Here is a 27,796-nt window from a genome sequence, read left to right on the forward strand (position 1 = left end):
AAGCCAGGATGTACAGTTTATGCCCTGCAACTATTAAGAGAAGCCGCAACCACTCACAAAAAGCCCACAATCGCTATACGCATTCCTTGCAACACACTCTTATTTAAAGTCCTCTTCTTTAAGGTCTCTTGTACATATAAAGTAATCCTGTCATACAGCTGAATTTAAACAGTCCTCCACAGTGACAAGGTCCCAGCGTTTCTAAGGTCCATTTCAACACAATCAAGGTGGGTGTATCCATCCAGAGCAAGCAGCAATAGTCCACAATCTTCTTAATACAAAATTTACATAAATTTAAATGAGCAAATTAAATGACCTTCTCTTGTGTGTTTCTGTTTCAGGCCGAACCCCCCCTTCCTTTTTTTTTGCCTACAACTATTAAGGGCTTTTTTAAAAAAAATCGAATGGTGCTGACATAATGAGTACTTGGGGCACAGGGTTGAACAGATGCAACAGAGCTTAAGACTGGATCAATTTTTTCCCCTATGTGTTAAATTTCTTCAATCATCAGCGGTGGAATTCTAGCAGGATCTCCTTTGCATATTAGGCCACACACCCCTGATGTAGCCAATCCTCCAAGAGCTTACAAAAAAGAGTCTTGTAAGCTCTTGGAGGATTGGCTACATCAGGAGTGTGTGGCCTAATATGCAAAGGAGCTCCTGCTAGAATTCCACCCCTGTCAATCATCATTACCAGGTTCTACTGATGTGTAACCATACCCCCAAAAAGGAGATCTACAGAGATTCCGTGTAGGGTTGCCACCTGCAGATCCAGGAATTAATGGAGATTTGGGGGATAGAGCCCAGGGATGGCAGGATTTGGGAGGGGGAGGGCATTCAGCAGACATGTGACACCATAAAGTCCACCCACTGAACCAGACCCTGTCTTCGAGAGGACTGATCTCTAAAGCCTGAAGATCAGTTGTAATTCCAGGAGATTTCCAGGCCCCACTTGAAGGTTAGCAACCCTAAAATTAAGGGATGAGGCTACACAGACAATGCAGAGAGAGAAAAGACTCCGGGCAGGATCAGATCTCAATGGTTCTTTCCCACCAAGTACTGTGAGACAGAGGGCTGATCTAAAGGGCTCTCTGTAGCAGAGAGGGACTAGGCTGTCAGTAACAACTGAGTGGGGGTCTACAAATGGGAGAAGAAAATAGCCTGAAATCGCCCTCCCTATCTCCACCACTTTCATTTGTTTCATTTCATTTCTTCCATTTACCCCAAAGATAGGCTCAGGGTGGCTTACATCATAAAACCATCAAGATAAAACAAATAGTATCAACGATTAATAGCAAAAGCCCCATGCTTCATGTCAGATAAATATATATCTATACAGCTCTGTTTTACAGGCCCTGTGAAATTATAATAAGTACTGCAGGCCCTTGATCTCAAATAGGAGAATGTTTCACCAGGTCACCTTTGGATTAAAACCAGAGTCGATCAGCAAAATTTGAGAGGGGCAACCAGACATTAAGATTTAGCACACGCACCCAAACAGTTCCTCAAGCCCTTGCCTCTATCATTTATTTGCATGAAAAAAGACAAATCACTGAATTATAGGTAAATCCAGGGCTTTTTTGTAGAAAAAACCCAGCAGGAACTCATTTGCATACTAGGCGACACCCCTTGATGCCACCATTGTTTCACTCAAAAAGCCCCAGCAGGAATTCATTTGCATAGGCCACACCCCCAATGCCAAGCCAGCTGGAATTGTGTTCCTGTATGTTCCTGCTCAAAATTAGCCCATAAGAGTACATCCCAGCTCACTGGCTTCAATGGTACCTAATGCTCCACTTGCAGTGCCTCTCCTTCCCTTCTGAGAGCATACATGTGCACAGAAAGGACAATACAGCCAAGAGGGACAGAAGCCAGGCCACACTATCGCTCCTCCAGTACAGGCAACAGCAAAAAAGAAAAAGAGAGAAAAGGGGAAAAAAGAGCTAACACAATTAGAAGATGAGTGAACCAGAGAAAGACAAGAATCACATCTTAGAACACGGCAGCAGCTGGAATGCTGGCAGGACTTCTGGATGGTCTCCAATAGGGATATGCATGACCATGGGGTTTACGGACCCCCCAGAACCATGAACCTCCGGTCTATGCAAAAGCCAATTAAAATTTGAATGACCTTTGTGCAAAGCTGAACAGCACATGAGTGAAGGTGAGCAGCAGCTTCACCCATTTTTGGGTGGGTGAAATCACCACTCAGCCTTCACTTGCATACTGTGCAGTTTTACAAAAGCCGTTTAAAATTTAAATGGCCTTTGTACAAAGCTGCAGGGCGTACAAGTGAAGGCAAGCAGCAATTTCACCCACTTCCATTCCCTTCAAATGGCTTTTGCAAGCCCCACCACCATGGACCTTATGAATCTCCTGAGAGGGTCATGTGAGGTCCATGTCATCGGATGGCATAGACCAGGCTTGCAGGAACTAATCCATGGAAAAAACTGGTCCATGGTCCAGTCCATGCCCATCCCTAGTTTCCAACTCCTCCAAGGTGCTTTGCAACATGGTTTTGTCTCCTCTCCGTATCATTCCTAACCGGACTAGCTTTTCCTAATCCTTCAAAGCTTCATATCAATAGCTAGTTACAGTCATGACAACTTTCTGGTTCAATATGGCCTTCTACTAACTGGTCCATTGGTTCCTATTACTCATCTGCCCACTAAAATCATACTCTGCCACTGGGGTTCTGGACTGCTCCAAAAAAGCCAACAGACCTTGGGGACTTCGTTTTAGTTTGGATTCCTGCTACCCACCATCCACTCCTTGTCACTTTGACACTTTTCTATTCAACAGTAAAAGATTTTGGCATGCAACACTCTTGCATAAAGACAACACAGGCTCAGTGCAGGCACCACAACAGTCTAACGGCTAGTTTGTCACTGTACTTGTGTGCTCCCTCTCCCTCCTCTGCCCTCATGCAGCACACAGAAAGCAAAAATGGAAGTCTTCCAATTAATCGAAGTGGGCCCATGGTTCAGTGCTAGAGCTTCTGCTTTGCATGTCCCATCATCTCCAGTTAAGAATAATCGGGGGGGTGGGGGGTGTGATGTGAAAGACCTATACCTGAGATCCTGGAAAGCTGCTGCCTGTCAGAGCACACAATACTAAACTTGACAGACCAATGGCCTGCCCCAGAAGAAGGGAGTTTCATTCATAAAGTGAAATTGACCATGACATCTGAACCTGGCCACCTCCACCAGCTGAGGCGTCCTTCTTTTCTAGGATATGAGATTCTTAAATACAGTTAAGTCTAGTTAAGAAATTCCGTTAATGAGAATGAAGCAAATCTCAGCTGGTTTAGGGTCCTAATTTGGGCATCACAACTAAATGGAGAGTCTTGAAGACTTCCGCTTTCAGTTTCCACACGTTGTATGATGGAAGTGGAAGGGAAACCATGAACCTGGCAATGAATCAAGTTCATATTCATTATGAGCAAACTAAAGAGTTGGTCGTGAATTCCGAACTGGGCTGTACTGAACAAAGGACTTGGCTAAAAAAGGGAAACAAAATCAAGGGCACCTTATAATGCCTGAAGGATAGCCTACAGGCATGAAAGGGTTGGTGCTACTCGCTGATATAAGAGTGCAACATGCTAATGTAACCGAGAAAACAAGTCTCTTTTTCAGAATTCTGTACTGCCAAGACGCCACATACTTTCCAAGTTGATCCATTGTGGACACAGATGAGTCAAATGGTTCTGAAACCACTCTGTGGAACAGAAATACTTGTGGCAAGCGAGAAGCAGTCCAAGTGAGAACCGAATGCAGAGAAATCAACATAAATTGACCTTCCTAGTAGCGGCGACTGGTATCATTAATGTTTTACCTGCCTTTTAAAAGGACTGCAATCATAGTTCAGTGCCTGCACAAAAACACTGTAAAATCTCCAAGAGCGAAAACAAAGTGAACTACAACCTCAACAGTCAACTTTGTTTAAAAACCAAAAGCGAGTGCACTGTCGTAATAGCCAATAACTATAATCTAAAAACACCTGAAGCTGTCTTTTTTTCCTTTTTTCGCTGTCAAGTTACAGCTTTTAAAAACCAAAAGCGAGTGCATTGTGGTAATAGCCAATAATTATAATCTGAAAACACTTGAAGCTGCCTTTTTTCTTTTTTTTGCTGTCAAGCCACAGCTAACAGCGTGTAGTTTTCAAGCGAGGTGTTCAGAGGTGATCTACCATTGCCTGTGTCTGTGTGGAAACCCTGGACTTCCTTGGATGTCTCCCATCCAAATACTAAACAGGGCTGACCCTGCTTAGCTTCGAAGATCTGACAAGATCAGGCTAGCCTGGGCCATTCGGATCAGGACAAAGTTGGCTTACACTGAGTCAATCCACTGGTCTATCATGGTCTACTCTGCCACTGCCCCCTCTGCAGGGTCACAGGCAAATCACCTAGTACCAAAGCTGGAGATTGAACCCTGGACCTTTTGGATTGAAAGCAGGGACACTACCGCTAAGTCATGGCCCTTCCAAATACTGGTAAGCAGGGGTTTTTTTGGAGCAGGAACTCCTTTGCATATTAGGCCACACACCCCTGATGGAGCCAATCCTCCTAGAGCTTACAGTAGGTCCTGTACTAAGAGCCCTGTAAGCTCCAGGAGGATTGGCTACATCAGTGGGTGTGACCTAATATGAAAAGGAGTTCCTGCTAAAAGAAAAAAAAACGCTGCTAAGTCACCTACATCTTCCAGATGTAGCTTGTGTATAGCAAGTTGGGATTTCACAGATGTCTCTAAAACTGCATAATGGTGCATTAGCCCAGTGTACAATTATGTTCAAATAAAATCCACATGGTGCCACACATAAGAACACTTAGTACATCTGAATGAAAGGAAAAGAGTGAGAAAGAGCCAAACTCCTACTAAGAGGAGTCTTTCAGTTCTGAAGACAACATTTACAAATGCAATCAACAAGGTGCTGAAAAAAAATACCCAATTCTTTCACACCCCTAATTCACTACAATTGGTTTTTAAAACCATTACTTTACTCTACCAGATGGGCCTGAATAAATTTTCTGCAGGTTTCTGTTTATTTATTTTTAATGACAAATGGATAAAACAAATATTTCCTGCAGCTGGGGATGCATTTACAAAAGAAAAAAAAAACAGAACAAAAAAAGCCTGCATGCATTATATTTAACTGCTAGTAGAAGACCAAGTACTTAAAGATAGGAAGTCAGTGAATAATTTATAAAGCAGCATTTTATTTGCCCAGCAAATGACAGATATTAAAAAAGGGAAAATGAAAAACTAAGAGCTAAGTAACCCCCAGGGCGCAAATAAATTTCCCCTACAAAGATTGAATATTCTGTCTGTAATGCTATCCCCCAAAGGTCAAAAATAGATGGGCACTAAGGTTTAAGTAAACACAGAATTAACTGTAACTAATTAGCCCATTAGCCAAGCAGTTCCAGAAGCTGCTAGTCTAGTGTGGTCATTTTCAAAGCTCTCTAGCTTGAGGGAAACCTTTTCACATCGAACTGGTCAGCCTGCCATGGAATCACTCTGCTTTACAAAGGATACTGGGCATATCCCTAGAGCAAACACTTAATTCATATCAGGTACCGGCCGGACCTGTTGGACATCACCCACTGTTCTGCATAATCTGAAAACGTATCCGAGAACATACCTTTATCTTCGCTCTGCAGCTGCATGAGGCAGGTAAAGACCAGTAGGGCTAGCTGTCAATCAGGGAAGTTTGCTCACCATTGCTAATTTTCTCAGTGAGCAAAGTTCCATAAACCTCTATGGAACCTCCAGCACAAAACTTCTTTTTTTCTTTCTGCCATCAAGTCACAATTGACTTATGGCAACTCCATGGGGTTTTCTAGGCAAGAGCCATTCAGAGGTGGTTTGCCGTTGCCTGCTTCTGTAACATGACCCTCGGTGGTCTCCCATTCAAAGACCAACCAGGGCCAACCCTGCTTAGCTTCCGAGATTTTCCTGCATTGTGCAGGGGGTTGGACTAGATGACCCTGGAGGTCCCTTCCAACTCTATGATTCTATGAGATCAAACAAGACTGGGCTATCCCGGTCAGTGCTTCCCTGGTTGACAATCATGCTAGCCTAAGGGGGAAAAAATGTTATCTTTCCCTGTGGCATACAGCAAGGGCAGAATTATAAATACAATGTGAAATAGAAGGCACAAAAAACATGCATAAAGATTAAGACTCTGAAAATCACCCACAACAATGACTTTCTGGGTTAAACTCACTGTAAACAGGGCCTGATGCAAACAGTGCAATGCCATTGGATGATGCTGTGGAGGGGTTTGCCTGGCTCAAAAGGTTTTTCTTTTTGGGGGAGGGGACAGAGGTGAGTGAACTGCCCCAATGTTGAAGCAATTAGGCCCTGTTTGGCTGTTGCTGTTTCTTGAGAGAAATCTGACAGGAGTCCCAAGCAAGGCAGTCTTCTTCAATCATATTGGATTGTAGGAACTGACTGTGCAAGATCACTCCCCCCCCCAAAAAAAAAACAATCCCCTCTTGTGACTAAAGGGTGGATGGGGGCTGCAAAAGCACTCAGGACCCTTAACAGATTGAGACTTCTCCCAGAAATGCAAAAACTGAATCGGGTATAAGCAGCAAGCATGGAAAAGTTTATGTTCAGGACTTGGCTGTCTTTTTTAAAAAACCAACCCAATTTTGCAAAGAAATCTACCTGTGGCTTTTAACTACAATCATGGACTAGGAAACCAAATATATACAAAGGCATTCTGAACATGGTTTTAAGCATTTTCCTGGTTTCTTATCAGTGTGATCTGACCCATCTGATGTTGTCAGTCCTTTTCTACCAACCAAAAGCCAAACCTGAAACAATGCAAAGGTATTCCCAATAACTTGAAATTGATATTGTCTGTATCTTGCTTTAAAATCCAAGACAGATTCAACTCTTTTCAGGAGAGGACTTGTTTCAGGAGTCATAGCTAGTCTGCATGAAATTAGAGTAATTCTTATCACTTTTATGAGCCTGACCAAACACTATTTCCCTTAAACTCTGACTATCTTACTCTGAATTACCTAGCCTCCCCCCAAAATAATAATTCTGATGTAAAATTTAAAATACAAATTGTGCCTGCAATCCTTTTATCTTAAATCTTTTTATGTTGATCCAACAAATAAGAATGCAGAATTTAACAAAAAGTTTTCCATGGAGTTCTACAGAAATCTTATCTTCTCCCCCAGAAAGGAGAATCTTGGAGCCATCTTACCAGGAGACATTTCCTTTTGCCACAACAAGAGTTATGAGTTTGCAATTTTTTTCCCTGAGCTTTTAGGAAACACTGCTACTAATAAAATCCAGGTTGACTGATGCCAAAGGGATATGCCACAGCTTGTCAATTATCCATCAAGCTGTTTTGTCAGGGGAGGGAGGAAGGGCATAGCTCTGCCTAGGCCACTGAAGCCGTCCTTGTTTACGAGTCACACATGCAGGGGAGTTCACTTGTACCTGTTTGCTTTAGCGAGACAGCCCTCTGAATAAGCAGCCCTTCGATTGGTTATTTATAGACAGCACGGAAAAGAAGACATCTGGCCTTTCAACTCCCTTTCAAAGAGCCACCCGGCAACCTGTCTTGCTTTTCTGGCTGGGTCCCTCCCCTCCAAGAATACCCTGAAACCACATTAGTTGTGTGGTGTGGAAGGTGGAGCGGGGGGGGGGGGGAGCGCCACTTACCTCTGTGAACATGTCTCACTGCCTCCCTGCATGGCAAAAGAGGTTTCCTGTTTTCATACATTCCCTTGTCAGCTGCAATCAGTGTCAACAAGGTTTGCGTCTGTGGCTGCGGTGGTAGCCCCTGACAGGAAAGAACTTTTTAATCTCTTCCCTCACACTGACTGAGCCATGAGAAGCCAGCGAGCGCTCCCAGGCAGAACTCCCTTGGCTGCGCTCCTAAAAAACGCTCCCTCAAGTACATGGTTGCTTAGCAATGTCTGCCCTGCGTCTCCCCCCCACCCCACACCTCCTTCTTGTGCGTTTGAAACTGGCCACATCTGTCCCTTCGGCAGTTTTGACTTCTGCCAAGGACCGTGCAGAGAGTTTGTCAAAAACACGCCGGCGAAGATGTTTCATCTGGCCTTCTCTTAATGGCTGGCTTTGTTAATATTTTATTTCTTGTGTAAAAGAGGGAGGGTGGGGGGGAACCTGAAGCTGTACTCAGAGGAAGAACGAGGAGGGAAAAGCAAGCCCAGAGTCCAGTGGGAGTCACCTAGAAAAGCACATACAGCAAAGTAGCTTTTTTCTCTTCCTTCTGTTTACATATTTTAAACCTGCTCTTCTTTGCCTCTGTATATTATTATTACGCTATTACTTGACACACACACACACTCTTACACCACCACACAGATAACACTTTCTTCTCAACTTTTACATTAACCTTCCAGATAATTAGCTGTATAAATAAAAGACTGATTACAATAAAGAGAATAACGGGCTTTCAATTTACAAAATTAAACCATCGTGTTATTTAAATAGGAGATTTCCACTGGCACTGACAGCTGTTTCTCTTAAAAGGTGTTATGTCATTGCCTGTTTGCATGCGTATGTGCGTGCACCCACAGCATGGGGACAAGAAAAGGGGAATTCTTATGTTCAAGTGGTGTCCACAGTAGGCTTTTCAAAGTCAGCAATATATAAAAAGTATTGTTTTCATATCTGCTCACCTCACCTCAAGGAGGGTGTGGGGGATGATGGTGGAGTTGTTCAAGAGATTTTTATAGTTTTGTCACAGAACATTTTAGTATTTTCCAATACCCTAACAATATCATAGTAGAATTTTTCATAAAATACATGTATAGATATATGGAAACATAGAGCTGGAAGGCACCATATAAGCTATCTAGTCCAACCCTCCTCCTCCTCATTATTAATACTGTTTAGACATTTTAAAAGTGTGTTTTTAATATGCATACTCCCTGAATCCATAAAGAAGAGTCAGCAACTGCAGGCCCATGGGCCAAATCCTGCCAAATGTAAGGTGCCATCTGCTCTCCATTTAGGAAAGGAAAGGTCCCCTGTGAAAGCACCAGTCGTTTCCGACTCTGGGGTGACGCTGCTTTTCACAACATTTTCATGGCAGACTTTTTATGGCGTGGTTTGCCACTGCCTTCCCCAGTCATCTATGCTTTCCTCCCAGTAAACTGGGCATTCATTTTTCCGACCTCGGAAGGATGGAAGGCGGAGTCAACCTCAAGCCGGCTACTTGAAAACTCAGCTTCCACCGGGGATCAAACTCAGGTCCCGAGCAGAGCTTGGGGCTGCAGTACCGCAGCTTTAACACTCTGCGCCACGGGGCTCTTGCCCTCTATTTACATACCAACAAAACTGAGGAAACATGGAGCTTTAAGATCTTTGCCCCAGGGCCTGATCTTTCTGTTATTTCTTTGTCCCCACCTTCTGAGATGAAATGGCTGGCTATAAAGACTTTTTCCTTTATGGCAACTCATCTTTGGACTTGCATCTATTGCTTTCTCGAATTTTAAACACCTGGTAAGGATGATCTTGTTTTCCCAAGCTTTTTGGAGACAGATAAGAAAAACAAAATACTAGCTGACCTTTGCCCCCTTTTTCTCCTTCACCCCCTGGAGCTGTTTAGTGGTGCTAGATAAAATTTTGGCTTGGCTCTATATAAGTTAATGGCTAATTGAACCTTCTTGAACCTACACGCTACTTGAGTCTACCTACCCCCTGAACCATGAGGAAAGGCAGGATGTAAATGTTTTAATAACTTAATTAATAAACATTGAATTTTATTATAGATTCTATTGTATTTTAATTGATATTTTAATGTTGAAGTTGCTCAAGAACTACGTTAGGAAGCTGCACAGAAATATTTCAAATACTTTTCCCCCCTTTTAATCCAGAAGGTAGCCACAAAATTATTGGACCGACTGGGACATGACTGTAAAATAAAATGACCTTTAGCTAATCCCATCCACTTACGTACTCCCTCTTGGCCTAGTAAACTTCACAAGGTTGTTGTGAAGATAAATGAGGAAGTGAAAGCCATATCATACTGTCTTGACCTCCCTAGAAAAAGGGCAGTATAAAAGAGAGTACTGGGGGGGAGGGGGGTGCTTTGAGGAACCCATTTATGTTCCCTCACTCAATTTACATAGTGACCCAAACTTAAAAGTGGTTGCTGACCAACTAGCTAGACCTATGCGTGTTACAACAGACTAGAATCATATTCCTGAACAAGATGCAGTTGGATCCAACCAGCTTTTCTGATGATGATTAAGGGAGGGGTCCCTACTGACCACCCAAAAGACTACACTGGGGATCATGGGATTTTCATGGACAAAAGCCATGTCCATGTGATAGCAAAGAGAATTGGGCAAGAGAGAAAAATTCAGCTGGATACAGTAACTGAAAGCAGAAACTAGGACAAGGAGTGTGCATATACACTGGATTTCACCCACATTGCTGGAATAGAGAGCAGAGTGAAGAAAAAAGATGCCTCATAATGTTGCCTCTTTTAAGAAAGGAAATATGCACAATACAACACTAGGTAACAAAGTTAGTTCCAGAAATTGTCAAAAGACGGGGGGGGGGGGGGATGGATAATATGGCTAAACCAATGAGTAAAACAAGTAAATTATTGGTTTCAGTGGGCTTAAGTGGTATGGTGGAATGGGTCTATTGCAGGGATCGCCAAACTGTGGCTCAGGGGCCACATGTGGCTCTTTCATACATTTTGTGTGGCTCCGCCACCCCATTGGCTGGCTTGGAGAAGGCATTTGTCTTTTTAATCACTTCTTTAAGCCAAGCCAGCTGGCAGTTTGGAGAATGCATTTAAAGTTAAAGTTGCTTTCTTTCCACTTCTCCCATCTATTTGCCTGCCTGCCTGCCTGCCTTCCTTGTCTTGTAGCTCTCAAACATCTGACATTTATTATATGTAGTTTTTACATTAAGCAAGCTTGGCCATCCCTGGTCTATTGTATAACTATGTGCTAAATGCTTGAAAAACTGGTCTCTTGGGATAGGTTTGAAGTTGTTTAAACATAATTTCAAATTTTTTTTGCACCAAATACTCTAACAGTCATATAACTCCTTAAAGATCAATACATTTCAGTCTTTAAGCCGCAAATAAGTTCACACTCACTGGTGACAGACATTCCCCATCTCCCTGTGCGAACATTGTTAACTGCACAGACAAAGACACAGTGGGAACTGTGTATTTAAATCATTGCAACATAAACCCCGATCCACATACTACCATCTCCCAAGATATTTCCTGTATGTAATTGTGGGCTCAAGCTAGTGGCCTAACTCAATTTTGGAAGGACGGAAGCAACACAAGAGCCAACAGGTCAGACTGTCACGACAGCCCAACCTAGAGATAGTTAAAAATAATTCTAAAGCTACGCACTTTACGCCACATCAAAAGCAAAGATTAACCCAAGGAAAGTTGATTTTAGAAATATCAGTTTTCATGTTAATGGCCCTCTTCTATGGTCCGCTCTACAAAAGTAATCAGGCCCGCTTTGCACACTATTGCTGTAATGTCATAGAGCTGATTTAGGATGCTGTGCTAGCACAGCTACTCTTCTTTTTACAAACAAAAGATCAAATATATAGGGAAGATGCCAGGAAAAGCAGCAGAGGCACCAGTGTCGCTGGGAATCACTGCCAGGTTTATATGGGCATATGAACCGCAACCAGAAAACTGCCTGCGTATCATCTGCACCAAGGCTTTTTTTGTAGCAGGAACTTCTTTGCACATTAGGCCACACACCCCCTGATATAGCCAATCCTCCAAGACCTTACAATAGGCCCTGTACTAAGAGCCCTGTAAGCTCTCGGAGGATAGACTACATCAGGGGTGTGTGGCCTAATATGCAAAGACGTTCCTGCTACAACCCCCCCCCCCCCCGATCTGTACCAAGTCCAACAGTCTCCTAAGAGGCACTAAAATAAGAGAACCAACCCTTGGGGGGGGGAGGGTGGCATCAAGTCATAGCTGACTTATGGCGACCCTGTAGGATTTTCAAGGCAAAGTAGGTTTGCTGTTGCCCACCTCTGCATCACAGCCCTGACATCTCTGCTGCTCTCCCATCCAAATACTAACAAGGGCTGACCCTGCTTAGCTTCTGAGATCTGATGAGATCAGGCTAGCCTGAGATAGCTAGGTCAGGGTAACTACAACCATTAGCTGTAAACATTATTTTGCCGTGTTCCTGTTACCCCCGTTCCAAACCAAAACACCACCTACTTTACAAGAACTAAGTTCTCTTCTCATTATGCTTGGGAGAGGGGAGATCCACAAAAGGAAATGCCCTCCCATGCTGGGAGTCACCCCACAGAGTCAAGGAGTCTTGGCAGATGCAGAAACTTAATGTCACAGGGTGACAGCGATGCACAGTGGAACATTCCCTTTGCTAATCTTAAACTCTCCTTGCCTAGTGAAATCGCTCTGCACCAGTCTCTTTCTCCTCTCCACACTGAGTGCAAGTGTGGCGTAGCGATTAGTCTCTCAGACAGATATCTGGAAGACCTATGTTTGAAACCCCAGTCTACAACAGAAGGTTGCTGGATGATATTCAGCTGGTCATGCACTCTCCACTGGTTTGCTGTAAGCAAGCTGGAGCAGCAGTGAGCAATACAGGATGCTTTGGTTCCCCACTAGGGAGAAGTCGGAGTATAAATGAAGTGAATAAACTGTGCCAAAATAACATTCACAGGGGATTTTCTTGGTTGAAACTTACCTTCCTGGAAACCCCTTTATGTGTAAAGGGAATTTTCTGGAATGCATTGATCTGTCTCCTCATTCTTTATCTTCCCAAGAGTCCAGCTAGGCCCCAGAATTTCTTCTGGGCAAGAGGCTTTCTGCCCCTCTTTTCCCTCACAGGGCCTCCAGTTCAAATATGCAAAAGCTAGTACTGGGCTCTGAGTGGCACCCATGTTACTTTGCTCTCCCCCAACCTTTCTACCCCACCCCGCCCTGGGGCTGGCGTTCCAAGAATGTGGGACCAGAACACTTCTGGAACCTGAAAGAGAAACTTAAAAGCAGCTCTAGCGAGGCACTTTCCTGTAGGCTGTGCCGTTTCCACAACTGGCGCATATTGCAGGGTGCGAGACAGTTGGGACTCTTAGGGAGTGGCAAGAGACATGGGTCTGACAGGAGAAACAGAGTCTCTGACCAAACCAAGAGTGCTGGAAGGGAAGGGCAAGCAAGCAGCCAGCTGGCTAAGAGAGATCCTGCCTGAAGTTATGAACTGGGTGGGCCTGAATAACATCGGTAAAAGAAATGCAGAACTGAAAGCTGCCTTAAACAGACAGGCAGAGTTCCAGGTTAGGGATATAGGGGACCCTTAAATGGGGGACAACCCCCCACCCAAACCTTAGAAAACAGCAGCTAAGGCAGGACTGGATTAACAATTAGGCCAACTAGGCACTGGCCTATGGGCCCCCATACCTTTAGGGGGCCCGGGTCGGCTTCCCCCTGGCTTTCCCCGCTTGCAGCCCTCCCAGCTTGCAAGTGCAGCCAGCAACTGAGCTGCTCTTTGCCCGACTTGCCTGATGCAGCTGCTGCTGGCGTGGTTGCCAAATTTGTCTCTCTGCCTCTCCCCCACAGCTTTGTCAAAGGGGCTTTTAAGAAGGTGGAGGCAGTGGGGGCCGAGGGCAGTGGGGTGGGTGCTCCAACTCTGAGATAATTTGTCAGCCCCCTGAGATTCTGACTGCCTAGGGGCCTCCACAAGGTTTAACCCAGCACTGAGCTGCTAAGGAAGCACTTCACAAGAAGTAGGAGGAAAGGACCTCCTGGACCTCCCCCCCCCCAAAAAAAAAAAATTTAAGCACTAGTGACAGAAGGTGTAAGGTAAATGAAGGCCAGAGGCTGATCTACCTGTCTGATCTCCCCTCAGAAGCCCACTGTGTGTTTCTGACATTATCTTTCATTCATTAAGATGCATACTGTCTCCATCCCACCCACCCCTGCCTTCACCCTTTGCTGCATTACTGCTGCCTTGGGAAGTCTGCCTGTCATCTTTTCTGAGCGATACTCAAGTTTCTTTTCCTGCCAGTTCTTGCTGTCTTTCCCCCTCTCCTCCTCCTTTCAAGTCAGAGCAAATTCCACTAACACTTGGGATGATCAACAGCTTTGCATTAAGGATTCTAATCTATTGCTATGTCAAACTGTGTCCAGTTACAAAAAATCAGGGCCAAGTTAAAACGAAACAAAACAAGAATTTTTTTAAAAAGTTCCCTCACCACCTGGAGTTGCCAGATGTTCCTAATTTAAAGAAACATTTTAATTCAAGAAGATTACAGTTCCACAGAAAGGGCATCCTGTATTGGAGAACAAAAGGCCCCCAATGGCACTACAAAACTATACTGTGGAACAAGTCTCTCCCTCTCTGTGTGTGTGTATTTCTATCTGATTCATATTCACAAGCTCTGTTTCCAAGAACAGCCAGTATCTCAGCATGACTATCTTTGTAACCAGAAAGCACATTATTTCCACTCAGCCACAGGGTCTCCAGTCAATGAACTAAAAATTACAGCCACCCACAGACATACATGGAGGAAGGGGTTTGACCCTTCTACTTATGTACAGTTTTATTAGTCAAAATCTCCCCCCCACCACCACCATTACCCCTTTAAATCAAACCAAACAAAAAAGATGGATACTGGGCTAACTACAGTCAAGGACAGTCACTTCCAATGAGCAAAAAGCAAGTCTAAGTGGAAAAAGCAAACCCTTCTTCTTTTCCACGTGTGGCTCCGATCTGAACTGGGGCTGCATGTAGTTTTACTATAAAAGATGCTTGGATGATTAATCAGTGGCTATCCCAGAATCTTGCCACAATCAGCTACAACAAATGAACTGCAAAGGTGGCAATGAAAGGAGCGAGACCGAGCAATGAAAAATTGCATGCAAATATGCTACAACATGCCACAAATGTGAGACAGCCTTCATTCAAATGGCTCTAATGAACTCACCAGTTCACAACAAGAATGAGCCATGGAGTACTCAGATTTGTGTGCCCCTTTGGAATTCAGACTTCCCAATTCAGAATGCTGCAGTTTAACCCAATGTTGAAAATGGGCAAAAATACAAGCTGAAGACTCTTCTCCCCACAGACCAGGACTTTAATCCAAAATTTAATTCTGATTTAAAATACTTGGTTTGTAGGGAGAAGGTATTTGATTCTTCAGATGCGAGTGAGAAGTGCACTAGTCCCAGAATGTCAACAACTAATATAGCAAAAACAAAGGCTATATAATACCATTTATTAGCACTCAACCAAAGGAACACAACACAATGTGCAACTCTCTAAAACTCTTAATCCGACTAGATATTAAAGTGGGCCACACAGCTCTCAGGCCATGATTTTAATGTTCAGGATGCTCACAAAGAGGTCAAGATCATGGCTTGAGAAAGCCCCTCTCCATCATACAACTGATAAGAACATAAGAGAAGCCATGTTGGATCAAGCCAATGGTCCATCCAGTCCAACACTTTGTGCCACACAGTGGCCAAAATCCCCAGGTGCCATCAGGAGGTCCATCAGTGTGACAGGACACCAGAAGCCCTCACCCTGTTGCCCCTCCCAAGCACCAAGAATACAGAGCATCACTTGCTCCAGACAGAGAGTTCCAACAATACACTGTGACTAAACGCCACTGGTGGACCTCTGCTCCATATGATGACAAGTTATGGAAAGTTCCAAAGTTTGTATTCCATACTGCGTCATTTGGTCTTAATAAAAGGTATTTCATGGCATTTTTAAAAATCTTGCTGTGGTCCATCATACCTACTGATCAACTGATATATCAGATGCATATAAAGCAGTTCAGAATTTCCATATGAGCACATGAAATCAGATCATTGGACTCTAGCAAGGTTTACTGTTTGTTTAAACTGGCTCTCGAGGTACCCAGGCAGAAGTCTTTCACAATACCCAACTAAATGATCTTTAAAAAATAATGGAAATGCCAGGGATTGAACCTGGGACATTCACAGGCAAAACAAAAGCTCTCACTGAGTCACACGTCCTATCCTCAAATGGGGTGTGTGTGCACATGCACGAGAACACACCCTCTGGGCAACATGCACACAGCCCTCAGAAACCCAACAATAAAGGACCCACACTGTCCTCTAGATTCAAGAGACCACAGGCGTGATTCTCTTTCCAAAGCTGGTATTTGAGGAGACCTGAGGTTTACACAGTTCTACCAAGACAGTAATTCTGAAAGTGCCACATTCTCCAATTTGCACATGCAATATAAACCCAGCAAGCTCAGTTCAAAAGCAAGACACATTTAAAAATATCAATGCACACATAAATTAAACGTGAATAAATTTTGTTAAGTGGTATTAAAGAAACGACACAATATAAAAGCACAAACCCCAATCTTCACCCTGGTCTGCTGAAGGGGAAAAAAACATGTTAAGCTATTGGAACAAGTACTAAGATATCATAAGAAGCTCATTTAAAAAAAGAAAAGACTGAATACAATAGAAGAAACAACAATGGGAGGGTATAGGTACGACGCAAAGTGGAGGCACAGCAGAAGAACCCAAGAATTTAACTTTTGCTGGATTCCATTCTGTTAAGTGTTACAGCAACTAATCATTCATAATGAAACTCCCAAGGTTCTGGTTTGGGAGTCCACCACAACAAGAAGTAGAACACAAAAGGATCCCCGGAGACGCATCAAATAAGTTGATAAGCCAACTTTTGTTAATTTGTATTCTGCCCTTTCCCATAAGCGGGCTCAGGGCAGATAACAACAAAGGTTAAAACAATTAAAAACTACAAGCTAAAACCATAAAATACAACAAAACAAACAGCATCTATGTCTGGTACAGTGAGTGTTCTCTACAGAACTGCCAAGAGCCCATTCCAGATTTAGGAAACACAATACATGTATTTAGCACCACCATGTTACTCTGAAGCTTTTCAAAAGAAGAGTTTCAAGTTTCAAGTTCATTTCAATTTATATCCCACCCTTCCCACTGAAGTGGCTCAGGGCGGCTCACAACATATAAAATCTAACATAAATTTTGAATTTAAAACATCTTACACAGTTAAAACAGTAAAATAATCTGTTTTAAGAAAATCATTTAAGCAGTGAAGTGGCTAAGTTTGCAGATGACACCAAATTGTTCAGGGTGGTGAGAACCAGAGAGGATTGTGAGGCACTCCAAAGGGATCTGTTGAGGCTGGGTGAGTGGGCGTCAATGTGGCAGATGAGGTTCAATGTGGCCAAGTGCAAAGTAATGCACATTGGGGCCAAGAATCCCAGCTACAAATACAAGTTGATGGGGTGAGAACTGGCAGAGACTGACCAAGAGAGAGATCTTGGGGTTGGGGTAGATAACTCACTGAAAATGTCAAGACAGTGTGCAATTGCAATAAAAAAGGCCAACACCATGCTGGGAATTATTAGGAAGGGAATTGAAAACAAATCAGCCAGTATCATAATGCCCCTGTATAAATCGATGGTGCAGTCTCATTTGGAATACTGTGTACAATTCTGGTCACCGCACCTCAAAAAGGACATTACAGCATTGGAAAAAGTCCAGAAAAGCTCAACTAGAATGATTAAAGGTTTGGAACACTTTCCCTATGAAGAAAGGTTAAAACGCTTGGGGCTCTTTAGCTTGGAGAAACGTTGACTGCAGGGTGACATGACAGAGGTTTACAAGATTATGCATGGGATGGAGAAAGTAGAGAAAGAAGTACTTTTCTCCCTTTCTCACAATACAAGAAGTCGTGGGCATTCAATTAAATTGCTGAGCAGTCAGGTTAAAACAGATAAAAGGAAGTCCTCCTTCACCCAAAGGGTGATTAACATGTGGAATTCACTGCCACAGGAGTTGGTGGTGGTGGTGTGTGTGGGTATATATATATAGGCCACTGTGTGACACAGAGTGTTGGACTGGATGGGCCATTGGCCTGATCCAACATGGCTTATCTTATGTTCTTAAAATTGTCACATAGACACCAGTCATAAGCAGTTTATCTCCTTCATACTGGATTATTTTGCCCAAAATCTCAACTTGCCCCAAATGCAAAACTGCCCCCACAGAAAGCTCACATGCAAACGCATGCACCTGGATTTGGGTTAGAGTTCCACTTCTACCACTCTACTCATTACCTGGGGATGGTTTACCAATGCAGGATTGAGATGACAAGCACAACAGCTGACAAGTTTGGGAAACATTTCCCCAGCATACTTCAATTTAGCCCTGAAGACGGCAATGAATTCAGTATGGTTCTGAAAATGACTTTGATACGAAAGGCATTTTTATCAGGACTGTGTACGGGTTCATTTCATTTGAATTTAGTACTGCCATAGATGTCCTCCAAGCATTTGTAAAAGCAATGCTAGAAACCTCTATCCCTCTTATTCTGGAGATGCAAAATAAGGGAAACTAAGAGATGTTTTTCCATATCCAACTGAGGAAGCGTATGCACAAAGCAAGGAACTCCACATCTGCAATGCTCTCTTGGGGTCAGAACCTGTACCCTTTCTCATGCTCCTAGAAAATGCAGCAGGCTGTCTCAATGCAGAGCTAAGTTTTTGCAAGAGATCAGCAGCCCCCACCCTCCCCAATCGATACTCTCAACTTTGCCTTCTTCTACATTCGCATACTTCAAAATCCCAGATCCCAACTGAAAATCCCAACCCAGAAAATCACTGGCCATGCTGGCTCTTCTCACTCATTTCAGAACAATTCCGGAGTGACGCAAAGTGCATCTCTTGTTCTAAATTCAAAAGTTATCCAAACAAGCAGCCTTGCAAAAGGCCTTGTGTTTAACAGCAGATGCAGTGAACGACATACTAGTCAGATGAAAAGGGGGGGGAAATTATCTAAACTTGACTAGGGGGCAGGGTGGGGCGTTCTACTCTATGGCAACTAAAAGCGGTGGAAGTTAAGAGACAACAGGATTTGGAACAGTAGAAAGATTTGTATAGATTTATGGGTAGGTAGCACAAAGTGAGTCATCGCATAGCTATCCCGCTGCAGATTAATTGGCTCTGGAGTAAAGCCGTTTCTCCTCTGTTCAAATGGAAAGGCTTAACTTGTCAAACTTGCCAGGAGTATAAGCCATCTACAATTAATTCACAGCTGTAGGTGACACACAAGTATTGCACATTCAATTAGCCGGGAACCATTTGATGGAAGGAGTGATGTCAGGAGCAAGGAAGAGTAAGGTTGTTGTTTTTTTGTTTGTAGCTGTCAAACACAGTGGAGAGAAATACTCCCAATGCTTATTTTAGGGCTTAGCAAACTTCTCAAGCTTTCAGCACACCTCAGACCAACATATTCTTTTCCTAGAATGGGACTGGGAGGGGACATGACTTCTCTTCAAGGAAGGGTACACGGAAGGCACATGGAATTTTTCCTCTTTGCTCCAGGAATCCCTTCCAAACTATGGAAAGATCACTTCTGGGAACACAGAGCCCAGAGGGATGCAATGAGGAAGGAAGGACAATTTCACTCCTTTTCTTTCTCTGCAGCATCTTAAACCTCAGGGACTGCTCCCTCCTTAATAGCTCTTGAGATTACAGGAATGATCTTTTGTGGGACCATGGGACTAAGAGAGGAACATCAGAAAAAGCAGCATTCTAATAATGCATGCTCCACTGGAGAGCAGTATTCTGCAGTATCACCAAGACATTCTGGTAGGCAAGAGTCCAGAAGAGCAGTGACTGGGAGACTGCTGTTCAGTTCCACAAAGTGTGACCACAGGGCTCTCTTCTGTCTCCCATTCTGTTTACTGCATACATTAAAATGTTGGGGGTGGTCTCCTTTCAGGCTGATTCTAGGGAAGCTGTGGAGATCCCAAGCCGGTGTCTGAAGTCTGATAGATCAACAAGGTGACCCAAATTAAAAAAAAACTACCATTGTTTGTGAAATGGGGGTGCCTCTTGGAATGGCCAGCCTATACTGAATGAAGCTACAATCCCTTTTAAAACCCAGGCTCACAGCTTGCGTGTGTACAGGGCTTTTTTTGTAGCATGAACTCCTTTGCATAATAGGCCACACTCCCTGATGTAGCCAATCCTCCAAGAGCTTAGTACAGGGCTCTTCGTACAGGGCTTACTGTAAACTCCAGAGGGATTGGCTACATCGGGGGAGTGTGGCCTAATATGGTAAGGAGTTCCTGCTACAAAAAAAGCCCTGGTTCCAGGAGACAAGACTACATCAGAATTTTAATAGTGTTAAAAGCCATGAGTATCTAAATTCAAACCTTGGCTGTTTTCCCTAGACTACCTGTAGAGAAATGACCTAGCTATGGCTACTCAAGCCTTGGTTACATCTAGCCTACTGCAATTGTATTCTATGTGGGCCTTCCTTCAAAGAGCCTCTAAAAACTGAAACTGCTGCAGAAGCGCCTCTTCTGCGTGGCCACCAAAGAAACTTCTAATGGAGTGGAACATGGAAAAGGACCTTCAAGGCAGATCGTAGAGTGTGGGCAGGTTCATGCTGAAATAAGGCTATCCTTAAAGCATCTTGGATATAGGCTGTTCAGGATGCTAGAGGTCAGAATTGGCACTGTTGTGTCTGGGACCACATGGACAGTGGGTGCATTTGACAAAGAATTTTCATGGTATCTTCCATCCATCTGGTCCCAATTGAAAATGAGACTACCACATTCTCAACCGTGGCTAACAGGATGCAGAACTGCTCCCTTTTTAAATTTGTATTTTGTACATCCAATGTGCCCCTTTTTCTGTTTGCTGTCAAGTCACAGTTAACCTATAGTGACATTGTACAGTTTTCAAGGCAAGAGATGTTCAGAAGTGGTTTTCCATTGCCTGCCTCCACGTCCCGATCCTGGTATTCCTTGGTGGTCTCCCATTCAAATGCTGACCAAGGACAACCCAGCCTAGCTTCCAAGATGTGACACAATTTGGGCTAGATTGAGACTGCCCTACTCCCAGGACCAGCCCTGCCACTAGGCAAACTAGGCAACTACCTAAGGTGCCGGCCTTCTAGGGGTGCCGAAATGGGCATCTCCCATGTGACTCGGTGCCATTATCAGTGGGGGGGGGGGGCACCAGAAGTTAGTCTTGCCTAGAGTGCTAGACAGTCTAGGGCCGGCCCTGCCTACCCCTCCATTAAAACAACAACCAAACCTCACTGTTTGTGCAGAACTCAAATGAATAACAATAACAGATTTGACCAACCTCAATTGGTTCAGTAGGTATTTTCAACGTGGGCAACTTTGCCTTGGAGTTCACTTTTATGTCTGCTATTTTCCCGAACGATTGTTCATGGTAGTCCTCAGGTAGCAGTTTGAGCTCCGGTGACTCATCCGGTGCCTGATCTTGACCGTCCATTGGTCTAACATAAGCAGTCGGTTTTTGCTGTATTGCACTTGTTTTTGATGGTAAAGAAGAGGGAAATGTTTGGGAGGAAGAATGGGAAGGGATTGCTCCTGGAGCGCTCAAGCTGTCCTGGCTTTCGTTGTCACGTGTTCCAGCTGCTGGGTCCTGAGAAGGGGAGCTCTTCAGCCCATGGCTTTTATAGTTGCTGCTGCTGTGAGACCTGGAATTGACACGCTGGCTGGAATGTAGAGGAGACAGAGGGGCTATGGGGGAAGACAACGTGGACAGCAACGGGGAAAGTTCCGATAAGGAGGCCTGCAGCTCTTTGGCGATTTCGTCTTCGATGCATTTTTCATTTTTCTTCAGGCATGATGTCCTACTTTGGATTTCTTGAGGTTTGCAGCTCTGCTTAGGAGCTTGCTTCTGGTTGCTGGACAACTTACCGCCTGGTGTCTGCAAATCAGACGCTGGTTCTAGTCTTGAGTGAACTTTTTGGTAGTGAGCAGAGCAACCCGCAGAAGGGGCACCGGAAGGAAAGGGGCCCAAGGGCTTGTGGTGACGGCTGCTGTTCTGGAATGAGGAGGGTAACATGTTGCTGGTCTTTTCAGGAAAGAGTGGGCGATCTGGCTTGGGCTGAGGGATCAGAGATAGGATGCTCTGCTGGATCCCTATGAGATTCTGGTGCTCCTTGGTGGCGATGAGTGCCTTCATCTGTTCATAACTGCCCAACATGTTCTGAATCCGACTGGACAGCTCATCTGCTTTGTTGATCTAAGGAAAGAGAGAGAAGGAAAAACCAAAATGAAGTCCAGCCTCAGACTGAGAATGTCACAGAACCTTTATTGGCATAACAACAACAACAACATCAAATCAAGGAAGCAGGAAAAAAGGTGGTTAATTAAACATTCTAAACAGACTTCTCTTATAGGCACAGTAAAGGAAGTTTGCCACCACTTCGATGGTTTCAGCCTTATTTGAGGCTAGTAAGCTTACTATCTTCTTTCATCAGATTTACCCTCCAGAGATTACAATACAGCATCCAGATAAGATGCACGTAAATCACTGTAGAATCTACAGGATAAAAGTGAATGGTGTGTTCCTTCAGCCCACAGGGACATAGCCTATCAAGGAACGGTATTTTTTTTAAACCTCCTGTATAAAAGAGCAGAAGGAAGCACATTAAAATGGGCTAACATAAATGCCCTTCAAATATGAGGGTCAATCAAACAAGAAAAATAGTCCACTAAAGTAAACCACTAAAAGGAATCCCCCATTGCATGGGAGAGCAATGCCCAGAAGCGAGAATTCTAAGGTCAGAAGACTGAGAATGTCATTTACAGAAACCAATACTGACTAATCGATCTCACTGATCTAGCAACAAAAATTCTGACCCAAGTTTTCCAGTAATCTACAGAACAAAGTTAAGAGTCCAGTGGCACCTTTAAGACCAACAAATAGCTTTATCCAAGGTATGAGCTTTCATGTGCATGCACAGTTCCTCAGATACATAGAAACGGAAGATAACCGTTCAAACTTAGAGATTGAACAGCAAATTATCATGATGAAGGTATTTTAATATATGCAGAGACAAAACAGGAATAACAGTTTAAGTATATAGGGTCAACAACTGTAGGGATTTAATTTATTCCTGTTGCTGTTTGAAAGGTTATCTTCCATTTCTACGTATCTGAGGAAGCATGTATGCGCACAAAAACTCATACCTTAAAACTTTGTTGGTCTTTGGAGAGCCAGTTTGGTGTAGTGGTTAAGTGCGCGGACTCTTATCTGGCAGAACCGGGTTTGATTCCCCACTCCTCCACTTGCACCTGCTAGCATGGCCTTGGGTAAACCAGAGCTCTGGCAGAGGTTGTCCTTGAAAGGGCAGTTGCTGTGAGAGAGCCCTCTCAGCCCCACCCATCTCACAGGGTGTCTGTTGTGGGGGGGGAAGGTAAAGGAGATTATGAGCTGCTCTGAGACTCTTCGGAGTGGAGGGCGGGATATAAATCCAATATCATCATCCTCTTCTTCAAGATGTCACTGAACTCTTTTTTGTTGTTCAGGCGCACATCTTTGTCCTATTGTTCCAGACTGACACGGCTGCCCACCTACTAATCGAGAGAGTTCAATGGCTTGCAATTTGGTGTTTTCAACAAGGCTGCAGAGCAAAGCAGTTGAGAATTACTCTGTTTATTTCAGTAATCTTTAGCCTTTGGCGGATTTTGCTACTAAGAGATGAGAACCTGGATCACAGAAAGGTCATGGCAGGAGAGGCTAGAAGATCACCAGAGGGGCAAGAATTGCCAGTGAAGGCTATTATACTATGTGTGTGTTTATGTATATTATTGTGCGTGTTATCCCATTATGTTATAATATACATGTGCGTTTCTGAGTACTGTGTGTGTATGTATATAGGCACAGTCCAATATATTTAAGAATCTTTATTAATATTGAATTTCATATTAAAACTGATACAGTCTTAGAAACCTAACAGAGCTGCACGTTAGCCTATTTCAAAATCACCCCATTGTTCTTCTAGCTCTTGTCCAAAACAAATGTTTGCTCAAAATATTAACTGCACATTTTTCCTTATCTTTCCAGCTCTAACAAAAGTGTCAACAGGCTTGCTTTAAGGCAGTTGTTACTAATCTTTTGGAGGTTATGGGCCCTTCGGAGAATATCATGAAAGCTATGTGTGTGGGGGCAGAATATTTGTGAGGTTCTTGCATTGTGCAGTGGGGTGGACTAGATCCCCCTGGAGTTCCCTTCCAATTCTATGGACAAAGACAGATGTCCATAATCTTAATAGCAGGGTATATTTTCTTTAATTCCAATCAGCAGGAAAACTATTCAAGACATTCTAATATGGTGACTTGACGATATACAGTAGCATCCCATACCATCCTACACTCGTTTAGAGCGAAACATAATTTGACAGAAAGAAGAATTTTTAAGGCAGTTTTTCAGAGTAACAGAAAATAAGTCAAAGAAGCATTTTTATACTCGTTCATGAACTCTTCCCCAAGCCCATCCATGGAACTCCTAGGGGCAGGTATCCCCAAGATGGTGTCCATGAACATAGGAGAAGCCATATTGGATCAGGCCAATGGACCATCCAGTCCAACACTCTGTGTCACACAGTAGCCAAAAAAACCCACAGGTGAATCAGGAGGTCCATCAGTGGGGCCCGGCACCGTGGGTACCATGGCACCTGCCAACACCTTTTCTGGTGCCCACCAAGTGTTTCTGGTGGCACCAGGTTGGGCTTTTGCCCAGCAAGGCTTCTAATTGACTACTGGAGATGTGATTGGCTGTGCAGATTTTTTAACATGCTGCTTCAACAGTAGCCGCATTCACAGCACAGTAGCCGCATTCACTGTGTCACTGAAGTTAAGCTGTGGCTATTATTTTGTGACTGCCATCTTGTTGCTGTGCCCAGGGTCGGCTCACCCCCTAGGCAAACTAAGCAGCTGCCTAGGGCATCAGGAGGGTGGGGGTGCCAAATTGGGCTCCCCACCACCCTCCCGGTGCCCCAGGCAAGCACCTAGTTTGCCTGCCTCCCCCGCCCACCATCCGCTACTGCCGCCTGCCCCTCCATTCCCTTCCCTTCGCCTCTCCCCCATGGCTTCGTGCCCACCACGGCTCCCCCCCTCCCCGCCACGGCTCCCCCCCCTTCCCCACCCCATATAAATTTCAATGGAACTGGCTCTAGCACCACGTTCCAGCTATCTAAAGTCCCTCCCTCCCTGGCTACATCAGGGGGTGTGGCCAGTGGTGGGATTCAGCCGGTTCACACCAGTTCTGCCGAACCGATATCTAATGTGCTATCGGTTCAGCAGGACCGTTTGTTGGTCCGGCGAGCAACAGCAGCAGGAGGAGGAGGAGGAGGAAGGGGGTCGCCTTTGCTTTCTGCGCCCCAATGAAAGCGGCCATGCAAAAGATGGCTGCAGCAGCAGCCCCGCCGCAGACAACAAGCAAGCCCCGCCAGGTGCTGGAGCCGGCCGGGAAGCCACCGCCACCTGCCACCGCCGGGGCCAAGGGCTCGGGCCGGGAGCAGCCATCAGGGGGGCTGGGCCCTGGTGCCCGCCATCTGCCCTCCCTCCTGCAAAAAAGTCAGGCCCGCCGGCTGCCTCAAGCCGCCCCGTTGACCATCCGGTGAGTGGCAGCAGCAGCAGGAGGAAGGAGGGGCGCCTTCGCTTTCTGCGCCCCGATGAAGGAGGCCATGCGAAAGATGGCTGCAACAGCAGCCGCGGCAGCAGCCCCGCCATGGTCAACAAGCCCTGCCGGGTGCTGGAGCCAGTTGGGAAGCCGCCGCCGGGGCCAAGGGCTCGAGCCGGGAGCAGCCGTTGGGGGGCTCGGCCCTGGTGCCCGCCATCCGCACTCCTGCAAAAAAGTCAGGCCCGCCGGCTGCCTCAAGCCGCCCATTCGCCCGTCCAGCGAGCGGCAGCAGCAGCAAAAGGAGGAAGGGGGGGCGCTTTTGCTTTCTGCGCCCCAAGGAAGGAGGCCGTGTGAAAGATGGCTGCAGCAGCAGCCATGGCAGCATCCCCCCCTCCCCGTGCGCAACAAGCCCCGCTGGGTGCTGGAGCCAGCCCGGAAGCCACCGCCGCCGGGGCCAAGGGCTCGGGCCGAGAGCCGCCGTCAGGGGGCTCGGCCCTGTTGCCCGCCACATTACTAGGGGACAGGAACGACCATCAGCAGCAGAGATATTGTTTAAAGCACACAAATGACCGTATGTAAACCTGTGCAATTGAGCTGGGACCTCTTTGTTGTACATTGGCTGACCAATGATGAGTGAAAAGCATACAATTTTTTGCGTGGAAAGTTTATAGCATTCTATATGTCTGTACTTTTGCTGCCCACACATAGAGCCTTAAAGGCTCGGGCTGCGAGCAGCCATCGGGAAGCTTGGCCCTGGTGCCTGCCATCTGCCCTCCTGGAGCGCCCGCCCCTGCCCCCGCCCAGGCTTCTTGGCGCTGGGAGCCGCGGGCAGTGGATCGCGCCCCCCCCCAGGAAGGAGGTCGTGTGGAAGATGGCTATGGCAGCAGCCGCGGCAGCAGCCACCAGAGAGCCAAGAGCCGCCCACCGCCGCTCTCCAGCGGAGAATGTGCGGCGGCAGCGCAGCCAAGAGGAAAAGTTCCAGTCTGGGCGATCTGCCCGCTGAAACTTCATTTCCCCATCACAAACAGTCCTCCAAAGGCAGCTGTGAGTCGTTTAAATATGGTATATTACAGGCGACCTTCGGGAAGGAGGGGGCAGGCCCCCTGTAGGTGGGAATAGGGAAAGCGCTGGTAAGCCGGCTTCCTTGCTTTATGAATTAAGCCGAGTGGGAAAGAAAGGGGCAGCGGTGAGAGCGTGAAGGGAAAGTGATGACGTCTGTTGCACGTCCCATCTCGAACGCATGTTGTGGGCCCTGGAGATCACCTAGCCAGGCATGGAAGCAACCGTGGTCGCCGCCGCCCTTTCGTCTCGGAGGAGCAAATCCTGCCATTGGATTCACAGAATCATAGAGCTGGAAAGGACTAATCATCTAGTCCAACCCCCTGCACAATGCAGGAAACTCACAAACACCTCCCCCAAATTCACAGGATCTTCATTGCTGTCAGATGGCCATCTAGCCTCTGTTTAAAAACCTCCAAAGAAGGAGAGCCCACCACCTCCTCAGGAAGCCTGTTCCACTGAGGAACCGCTCTAACAGCAAGGAAGTTCTTCCTAATGTTGAGACTTTTTTGCCTTTTTTCCATTCCTGGCATTGTCAAGATTCTTCCAACTGTGTTGACTCTCTGATCAGTGGCATCACTCTTTGGCTGCAGCTTGACTCACAACTTTTTACCTGTTCTCAAACTGTTTGTACAGTGAGGGAAGTTCCCATGCATGCAAGGCATTTGCAGCATATGGTATATAAGAATGCAGAATTTCTCAGAATCAGCTGCCTGCAACTCAACACACACAATCTAAAGACTTCATAATATCCTTTCCTTTTTGATCCTTTTGCTTTCAGGCCAGGGAAGCATGGAAATTGTCCCATTGGTCGTCAGCGGGGGGAGAGGAGGGAAATGTCTGCTGAGTACTCATGATTCCCTATGGAGATTTATTCCCATAGAAAATAATGGAGAATTTATCCACGGGTATCTGGGGCTCTGGGGACCCTGTTTTTTGAGGTAGAGGCACCAAATTTTCAGTATAGTATCTAGTGGCTCTCCCCAAAATAATCCCTAAGTTTCAAAAAGATTGGACTAGGGGGTCCAATTCTATGAGCCCCCAAACAAGGTGCCCTTATCCATTATTTCCTATGGAAGGAAGGCATTTAAAAGATGTGCAGTCCCTTTAAATGTGATGGCCAGAACTCCCTTTGGAGTTCAATGATGCTTGTCACACCCTTGCTCCTGGCTCCATCCCCAAAGTCTCCTGACTCCATCCCCAAAGTCCCCAGATATTTCTTGAATTGGACTTGGCAACCCTATTCCCTGTGCTAATCTTGAACACCCTGATTGTGTCAGGTGC

At 45.3% G+C, this 27,796-nt stretch overlaps 1 protein-coding gene across 3 annotated transcripts in view; it reads right to left on the minus strand.

Annotated features, from left to right (window-relative positions):
• AFF1 (ALF transcription elongation factor 1) overlaps nt 1–27,796 on the minus strand; it is a 209,882-nt gene that overhangs the window by 91,630 nt on the left and 90,456 nt on the right. For all 3 annotated transcript variants that reach the window (XM_060247085.1, XM_060247087.1, XM_060247086.1), the window contains one exon: nt 21,158–22,069. In XM_060247085.1, coding sequence (XP_060103068.1) covers nt 21,158–22,069 — 912 coding nt within the window. The remainder of the gene's footprint in view (nt 1–21,157; nt 22,070–27,796) is intronic.

The sequence above is a fragment of the Heteronotia binoei genome, chromosome 9 (genome assembly GCF_032191835.1).
Source record: "Heteronotia binoei isolate CCM8104 ecotype False Entrance Well chromosome 9, APGP_CSIRO_Hbin_v1, whole genome shotgun sequence".
Classification (NCBI taxonomy): domain Eukaryota; kingdom Metazoa; phylum Chordata; class Lepidosauria; order Squamata; family Gekkonidae; genus Heteronotia; species Heteronotia binoei.